Raw genomic sequence first — 9038 nt, 5'->3', positions numbered from 1 at the left:
TAGAAACCTTAGTTTGATTGTAAAAAATTATCCCTGGGCTGAAATTAGTATATAAGTTTTTTCTTTTAAACTATTCCCAGGATTTAAAATTTGTAATAAAATTGAAAATTTTTGGTTTTTCTGTGCCTTTTTTAACTCTTGTGTTTTGATTTCTGATCACATACTAAAGTGACTAACACCTGGCTACTATTATTGTGCAAGGATTTTTTTTTTTAAAGGACTTAATCTGTTTAACAACAAAAAAGTTGGTTGTTCTGCTGTACCAGCAATGACCTTGAACTTCATTAAGTTTGATAAGAACATGTGTATTTTATTCCCTCTTTCTTCACCTTAGTTATGTTGCTGTGCCTCAGGTTCTGGAGAGTACTATAACCAAACTCTCCATGTAGAATTTCTTCAGACCCAGAGCCAGAGAAATAAGTTGGCAAACACATGACTTTCTGATGGATGTGATGTGAACTTGAATTACTTGGCATCCATTATACCAGCTGGGCCTGGGCTACATTTTAGACCAATTTCCTTTTGATCTGTCTTGCCTCGTGACTCACCTGCCTGATCAAGGCACAGGAAAAGATTAGGTCATGGAGAATTTGAAGCTGAGATTTAAGTTCATGCAGGTAGTGAAGTAGGAAGTTGATACAGTCTTGTTCTCAGCTGACTCCAACTCTACCTCACCCTTGGCTTGATCAATACCAGCTCTTTAACTAAAGGTTTAACTTTGTTTTCCTTTCAAAGGCCCCTGTGACCACCCCACACACCCCATGACTCCTTCAGTGGTGAAGGTGTGCTTTTCTGTCATGTGTCATCCTTGCAGCATTTCAGGAGGAGCCTTGTGTTGAAATAGATGAGTTCCGGCCAATCAGTGGTGCCTAGCACTGAGGTGTTCAGAAACGTGTCACAGACATGGAGAAAGTGGGACAGTTTGATCATGTCATATACTAAGACAATTGGTCAAAATTAATGGGGTATGTAGACCTCAGCATTTTTAGGGCTCACTTGGTTTCTTGGAAGGTGGGCAGCATTTCCGTAAGTTGATAATGGCCCTCCAGCCACTGATAGGCTCAGGTGAGCCTGGAAACTGGCTTTGGCAGTCTGCTTTTGTCTCCCCCTTTTGCTGCCTGGCCCGTCTTCTGACTTGCTCCCAAACTTCTCAAGGCTGTATGTAGGGTCCTGTGCTGACCCTTTCCTGTGAGGGGGCACACCCCTAGGAGGTGGGTCCCTGACAAGACAACCACAGATTTGGCAGTACCATGGCCTTTGCTTGGTAACCTTGGACAGAGTCAATACATATATATATATGTATATATATTGGTTTTGCTGGATCTTTGCTGTGCGGGTTTTTCTCAGAAAGGACTGCTCTAGTTATGGTGGAGGATGATGACTAACATCGTAACTGATTCGTGAAATTAAGCAGCAGGAACTCTTCTTGGTTGAAAGATACCTGACTTTCTCAACCTCACCTTGGGAACAGGAGCCACAGTTAAGGGTTTCTGTGGTGAGGGGCTTTCTGGTGATGGGAAATACTGTAGGTCCCAGCTTCTCTAGAGTGGGACAGGGGACCTGTGGAAGTGCTCTGACCTGATTTCTCCATCTGGGAGGGGCTGGGGGCAAGGCTGGTGACAAAAAGGTGGGCAGTTTTTAGGGTTTTCTCCTGGATGGTTAACTTTCAGGAAGACAGGAGGTCTGGGAAGAGGAAGGCAGCCTTGCTGGGGAAAATGCAGGCCTGCTGAGGCGTCCGTGATTGAGGCTCCCTCAGCTAGGTGCCCAGGAGGTGAAATACAGCTTCAGGAGACCAGGAGGGGCCCTTGCTTTCTTAGCCCGCCTCCTCCCTGCCTCTCCCTTGACACTGGCAGGGTGCCTGCCTAGGGTGGATTCAACATCTCTCCTAATGTGGTTTAAAAGCAATTCAAGAGATGGTATTCCCAGCTCCCTGCACTTTGTCCAGGAGGCTGGACAGACCTGTCCTTGCACAGGAGTGAATGAAGAGGATCTTTGGTTTGAGGCTTACTGGCAATTCATTAAATGGGAAGGGAGAGGAGGAATGTGGGACACATCTTTCCAGCCTTCCGTGCGCCACCTGTCCTCTTCAGGCCACCTCCTTAAGAGGTCTTGTGCTGGGAGCCTTCGCTAAGCGCCCACAACTCTCCTGGCTCCTCAAAGGCCCCAGGAAGGGTGAGCCTGCCTGCTGATGCCAGTGTGGCATGGGTACTGGTGTCTGTCCACCTGGAGGAAGCAGGTGTTCAGCCAAGACCAGAGAGGTGGATGCCAGAGAGGAGACCGTCTCACAGATGCTTTGGGCTTCAGGAGTCAGGTGGTTCCTGCGGGTCGCTGGCGCCACTGGGTCTCCAGCGGGTTCCTCCAGAGATGTCTGGCCCCAAGCAATGAGGTGAGGGTTCCGGGCTCTTCCAGGATTAGAAAGCTGGCCAGCCTGTCCTTCGCTGAAACTTTTGCGTTCTTAGAGCAGCTTTAAGACTCGCTGCAGCCGAGACTGGCAGCGCTTATTTAAAATTCCAGTCTTGCTCCCGAGGGCTTTGGCCTCCATCTTCACCTTTAACACCCGAGGACTGGGGGTGCGGTTCCTTCCCACTCCGCGACAGGTGTCGCTTCAGAGCGGGAGTTTTGGGCACAGAGAACGCGGTTCCACCTCATCCCTGGGGGGCTGGATGTATTTAAAGCCGACCGGCCAGGAGGGGCGTTTTGGGAGAGGGTACGTGGGCGGTGGGAGCCGGGTGCGATGGAGTGAGGGAGGAGCCAGCCTGCAGATTTTTCTGGAGGACTCAGACCCGATGTCTCCAGAGCGGCCCTTCCCCAAGGGCGGAACGCTTTTTTCTTCGAATGTTGTTTGGAAAGGGGGTTATAGAAGCGTGTTTGGCTCGGTGCGAGGCGACCAGGGGCTTTGCGTGTGTGAGTAGTGAGGAAGCTTGCTGCCCGCTGCTCCGGGGACCCGGCCCCTGCGCCCTTGGGAACCCTTCCCGGGCGAGGGCGGCGGGGACGACGGGGGCAGCGGTCCCCGCCGCGGGTACGCGCGGGCCGGCCCTTCCCTGCCTCCACTGGGCCCGGCCCGCCCGTGTCCCAGCTGCCCGCTTGGCCGTCGGGTCCCCGGGCGCCTCGACGGCTCCCCCTGCCGGAGTGCCGGATCCCCCACCCCGCACCCGGAGGCTCCGGACTAGTCCCCCCAACTTGTTCTCTGCTGTTAACTAGTCGCGCTGCCGGAACGATGGGATGGGGTTGCCACAGCAACCAGACTGGACGTCACAATCCGGGCATGTGTGCTGCCCCCCCGCCGTGCCGCCGTGCCGCCGGCTCTGCCGCCGCCACCTCGGCCGGCTGCGGGACTCGGGCTTCGGGGCGCGGTGGGCGGAGCAGCCCGGGCTTTGCGGGGAGCTGGGCGAAGGCGGCCGAGAAGAAGGGGGTCGAGACGGGGGGGTGGAGGTTTGGGGGGGTGGGGGGGCAGGCGGCCGCCATCTTCTCGCCGAGGCCGCCTCGCCCGCCTCGCGCGCCCGTCCGGCAGCGCACGGGTTAAGGCTGGCACCGCGCCCGGCGGGAGGGGGGGCGCCCACCTCCCCTCCCCCCCGTGCCGGGCATGCGGGGCCCGCTGGGCACCGAGGAGGAGCTGCCGCGGCTGTTCACGGACGAGATGGAGAACGAGGACGAGATGTCAGGTGAGCGGGGCGCCGGCTGCGCTCGGGGCCGGGGCGGCGGGGGGCGCGGGGACCGGCTGGGCCCGGGGGCCGGACCTCGCGGGCGGCGCTGGCGGCTCGCGGGAGGGGGCGCCAGGCTGCGGGCTGCGCTCCCGCCTTGCTGGCGCCGCGCGGCCAAGGGCGCGGGGCTGGGCGAGCGCCGGGGCGCGGCGCGCGGGCCGCCAAGGGCGGGTGCTATCGGGGCCACCCTGGCCACGGTGCGGGCGGAGGACCGCCGGGGGCCTGCGCCGGGCGCCCGAAGCGGGGAGGGGGCGCGGCGCCGCGGGGGTCAGCCCGCGTGCCCTTGAAGGAGGCGGGAATCGCGCTCGGCTGCTGGTGCTGCGCACCCCGCGCTCTCGCCCCGCACCGCGCACCCTTGCCCTCGCGGGGACCGGCGGGGCTGGCGGGACCAGATACCGGGACCCGGCCTATCTCGGCTCCTGGGTGGGGTGGGTGGGGCCCGGAGCGGGCGGAGGACGGGACGGACTAGGGGACCGGGCGAGCGCCCGGGCAGGGGCGACTTCCCTCCGGGCCCACGAAGGCTCCAGGCTGAGGCGCGCGGGCTCGGACTCCGCTCCCGGTTCCCGGCCGCCGAGTGCCGCGACCGCCGCTCCCCAGCACTTTGCCCGGGCCGCCGGCGTCGTCCTGGCGCGCCCTAGCGCCGGCCGGCGTCTCCAGCCCGCGGTCGCCCGCCTTGTGGCGTTCCCAGCCCACCCTGCTTTGGCTCCGGGCCTGACTCCCAGGGCCACCGCCCCTGCCTTTCCATCCCTCTCCCGAATTCAGCTGAAAACAGGGCTTGTGCCTCAGGGGCAACCTTGCAGGATCATTCCTTACTTAACTGCTCACCGTGTGTTTGGGATGTTCCCCTCCCGGCACAGCTGGGCAGGGCCTCACACTGTGGACCGGCTGTCTTCCTTCCCTTCCGGAGGACTTTGTCACATCTCAGCGTCCCCACACCAAGTCACGGCCCCTTCTGGCCTCCCAGGGGACTTGCGGGAACTGCGGGAGCCCTTCCTCGCCCTTGAGTGTGCTGTTTGGCCCCCAGAGCCCCTTTTCCAGGGGCAAGAGTATTCCGCACATTGGCACCTCAACTCCTGCATGCAGGAGGTGAGAAGGAGGAGGACCCAGGTGGCAGTTCTGTCTCTTCCTAGAGGGGATTCCCACCAGGTGGCCACGCCCACTGGGGGGGCCTCCTCACCCCTCCCCACTTGTTTGCTTCCTTTAACATGGTGACTGGGGCCTCATCCTGCTCTTCAGATAGTTTGGCCAAGTTTGCAAAGGGCCTGCTGGGGTGAGGGGATTGGGGGTGAGGTGGCCCCACATGGGCGGAGTTGCTTGGACAATGGTTAACTCTTACATCCTGGGGGCCAGGGAATTAGGCCCATTTCCTGGAAGGGAACAGAGAGGCCCAACACAGGCACTGAAATTTTGGTCTGTTTTCTACCACGGAAGCTGGCTTAGTTTGGAAAGCTGGTTACTGACTTCCTTGGTGCATGGCACTCGGGGCGTGGCCCTTTGTGGCACTGGTTGATGGGGGCAGTGGACAGCTGAGAGTGCATGAACAGGTTTATTTCCAGGACTTTACCAACCCCCTGATGGGGTCCTCTGTCCCCCTGTGCCATACTCTCTGAATCTCTCTGGTTGTGTCAAGGCTCCGAGAGTGGGGAGAGGAGGCGGCCAGGGAAGTGCCCCCAGGCCGATGGGCACCCAGCTCACTCCTTTAGGGCCAGAGGGCTTGGGCCTTGGCCAGAGTCACCTGCCCACCACCTTGTCTCCCTCCTGCTTGCATCCATTGTTCTAGGCAGGTGTGGGGGGTAGGGTTGGCCCCAGGGTCTCTAGGAAGCCCCTCAAAGCCTTGCCAAGCAGAGACTACAGTTTGTCCTTCCACAAGACCAGGTGATTGACCCCAGGGAGACACCTTCAGAGTGTGTCCTGAGCCTTCCTGAGCTCCTAGCCCCTCTCTGTGTACCTGGACCCAGCCACTGTCCCCTCTACCTGGTCCACTGCAAAGCCTCCTAACCAGTCCTCACCGACCACACTCCGCTCGGCAGCCAGGGTCACCTCTGTAAACACAAAGCAGACCCCAGCCCACTGGTGTGAGCTGATTGCAAAACTCCTGTTCTACTCCACCCCCAGTGCCACTTCCCACCTCCTTGCTCATGTATTAGCCTTCTAGATTCTTCTGGAACCCCCCAGGTTCCATCCTGCCCTGAACATTGACTGTGACCTCTGCCAGACCCAATTATTTCCCGGCTCACGACTGCCTCCTTCCTGCTACTCAGGTCTCCAGCTCCCGGCTGAGCGTAGGCCCACCCCTCTCATTCCCAGGCCCGTTTTAATGCTTCCGTTTCTTGACAGTATTTCCCTGGAATATTATCATCAGCTGACTTGCATCAGTGGGCTTCCCCCCCTTGAGGTTGACCCTGTGACCACCCACTGTGCCTGGCACTGTGGGTGCTGGAGAGAGGGGCTCATTCTTGGGGTCTGAGGGTTGGGGGGTCCCTGGGTCCCCCTGACCTCTGGACGTGATGACAGCCTCAGCCTAGGCCTCGTGTCTCTCCTGAAGTGCTGGCTGCCCGGGCCCCTGTCCTCCCCTTCGGCCTCTCTGCAGCCCTCAACCTGAGCTGGTGACCGTGGCCCACAGGGATGCGGGGCCGGCAGGTCCGGCATGTGGCAGTTTGCTGGTGGGGGAGCCGGTGTACTGGGAGCTGTCATGCCAAGTTTCCAGTCTGCTGTGGTGGGCTCAGTACTTGTCACATCTACTTTCCTTGGTCCGCCTGTCTCCCACCCTCCTCAGCAGTGTTCTTGCCACCCAGATTTGCCCAGGCCAGCTCTCTGGGATTGAGGCCAGTGGGTGATAAGGAGGGAGGAGGGGGGCTTGGAGGAGGAGGGCAGGGTGCCTGCTTCTTGGGCGCAAAGACCCTGGCTGCCAGAGTCTCTTGGGGATTCAGTGGGCTAGTCCATGAGAGGGCTTGAGAGAGTTAGTGGCTCCACCTCTGCTGCTGACCTGACCTTGGGCAGAACACCTGGTCTCTCTGCCTCAGTGTCCCCACTTGTGGAATGGGACTGTAGCACCAGCTACCTCATAGAGGGGTTATTATGAGGACTGGTGAGATGGTGCACATGGAACATGTAGGTCACAGTGCCCCCAGCACATAATAGGTGCCTATAAAGTGTGGCTTATAATTAGCACCATCCAAGGGGGGCAGTTGGCCTGCTTTCCCCAAGGAAATGCTTCCAAGACATGTACCCTCATCTGGTAAGCTGGGGGCAGGGAGCCTGGGCTTGAGGGGCTGGAGGGAGGTGGAGAGGAAGGGAGAAGAGGGCTTGGCATTCCAGGCCTTTTCCTCAGAGGTCCCTGCCTGGTAGGCCCAGCCTTTCCATCCCACACAGTCAGAGGGGGTGGGTTTCCTAGAGCTGGTGAGTCCAGCTTCTCTCCTGGCCAGGTAGTAGGACCACTCTGGCACTTGCCTGGCCTGTGCACCCCTAGCCCACAGGACTGGGCCCCATCTAGGCTTCTGTGGGCACAGAGAGCAGGAGGGAGAGAGCACCATGATTCCCAAAAGTCTGTGTCTTCTTAACCTGTTCCCCCGCCATTGGGGAAATGGTGAGAGCCTGATCATATTTAATACGTTTTGCTGAGAGGAGGGAGGCACAGTATCAGCACTCTTTGATCAGTGGCTTGACCTGTGAGAGACTCCCCTCATTCCCAATTGATCTATTGTTTCATCGATTCGTTCAATCACCCACCACTTGTTCATCCACCCACCCATGTATGTACCCTCTGAACATCTACCCATCCAACCACAAAACTAACCAACTAATCATATACACCCACTGCCCACTGGCTCAGTCATCATCCATCCATCCATCCAACCCAATCTCCATCCATCCATCCGTCTATTTATTCATTTATCCATCCATCCATTCTCCTGGCGTGCTGCAGTCCATGGGGTCACAAAGAGTCGGACATGACTGAGTGACTGAACTGAACTGAATCCATCTATCCATCCATCTGTCCACCTATTCATTTATTTATCTGTCCAGTTCATCCACCCATCCATTGGTCCATTCATCTATTCATCTATCTGTCTATCCATCCATCTACTCACCCACCCAGCACAGATTTCTTGCATGCCTTCTCTGAGCCAAGTACTGAACATACTATATGGTGTCTGAACTTCTGGGGGTTTTGCAGGTAGAACTTTTGAGACTTTCTGCCTTTGGCTCTGTCCTTATTTCCCTCTCTCTGTTTGTCTTCTCACTTTGTCCTCCTGTCTGTCCCTTTGTCTGTTCTCCAAGTCTGTCTTCCCTGAGTCTTTGCTTCTCTCTGTCTGGCTGTCCCTCTCTTTCCCTCATGTGTCCCTGGCCCTCCAGGGTTCTGTCCCCATCCCCTCCCTCCTGCCTCTCTTTCCTCCTCCTCCCTGGCAGTGCTGTGGGCCCTCACCCTCCTCCCTCCTCACTCTTTCCGGGCCCCAGTCCCTTAGGGTAAAAGCCTGCCCTGTTCCCCCCTCCTGCTGCCTGCCCATGGTGCTCAGGACTGACTCTTTGATGAGACGCCAATGAGGTGATGTCTGGGTTTTGTTAAATGTCATAAATAAATTATTAATCCTCTCCTGAGCAGAAGTACTGCCCCCCCTCTCCTGCCCCTGCCGTTATCTGTGGAGGCCCGTGATGTGGGGGCACTCTGAGGACTGATGGGAACCTTAGTCTTGGTGGCCCCTCCTTGGTTGGCCCTAGAGTGGCTCTGAGAACCCCTGGCCCAGCGATGCCTGAACTCCCAAGTCCTTCAGTTCCCACCATCTTAACCTTCCTGAGTCCCTGGGTCCCACCTGCTATTGCCAAGCACTTCAATTGCATCTCACAGTTTCTAGTTCGTCATCCCGTGAGAAGGGCAGTGCTTGGCCCGTTTGTTGTTTAATTTAAATTTATTTATTGATTTTTGGCCACGTCACTCAGCTTGGGAGGATCTTAGTTGCCCAACCAGGGATTACACCCATGCCTTTGGCAGTGGAAGTGTGGAATCCTAACCACCGGACCACCAGGGAACTCCCAGAACTCGGCCCATTATAAGGATGAAGATGTGAGCTCAGGGGAGCAGGGGCTGGTGGCCACTCCACCAGGCAGGGGCGGGGGTTTGAAGCCTGTGCTCCCCTGTCCCTCCTCCTGGCCACCAGGTGGTCTTGTCTCCTTGTCTCCTGGGGGAACAGAAGGAGCCCCTCTCCCCAGGCCCTGGAGGAGAGGGTGGAGCTGGCTGGGCTGGGTCCCCATCACTGACATTTGCTCACTCTTTTGGACCTCTGTGATGGAGCTCTTGATCTGGCTCCTGGCTCCGCCTCCCTAGATCCATCAGCTGCC

At 57.8% G+C, this 9038-nt stretch overlaps 1 protein-coding gene across 3 annotated transcripts in view; it reads left to right on the top strand.

The window, feature by feature from the left end:
• The first annotated feature begins 3430 nt into the window (after nucleotides 1–3430).
• The window catches only part of CHD5 (chromodomain helicase DNA binding protein 5), a 68421-nt gene continuing 62813 nt past the window's right edge, over nucleotides 3431–9038 (top strand). For 2 of the 3 annotated variants that reach the window (XM_070474190.1, XM_070474189.1), the window contains exon 1: nucleotides 3431–3662. In XM_070474190.1, the coding sequence (XP_070330291.1) occupies nucleotides 3584–3662 (79 nt within the window). In that variant the 5' untranslated portion in view covers nucleotides 3431–3583. Of the gene's footprint in view, nucleotides 3663–6872; nucleotides 6940–9038 lie in introns of those variants that run through there. The other variant, XM_020904466.2, reaches the window with a different exon arrangement.

The sequence above is a fragment of the Odocoileus virginianus genome, chromosome 11, assembly GCF_023699985.2.
Source record: "Odocoileus virginianus isolate 20LAN1187 ecotype Illinois chromosome 11, Ovbor_1.2, whole genome shotgun sequence".
NCBI classification, from domain to species: domain Eukaryota; kingdom Metazoa; phylum Chordata; class Mammalia; order Artiodactyla; family Cervidae; genus Odocoileus; species Odocoileus virginianus.
Note: the sequence above shows the minus strand (reverse complement) of the source record. Positions and strands in the feature narration are given on the sequence as shown.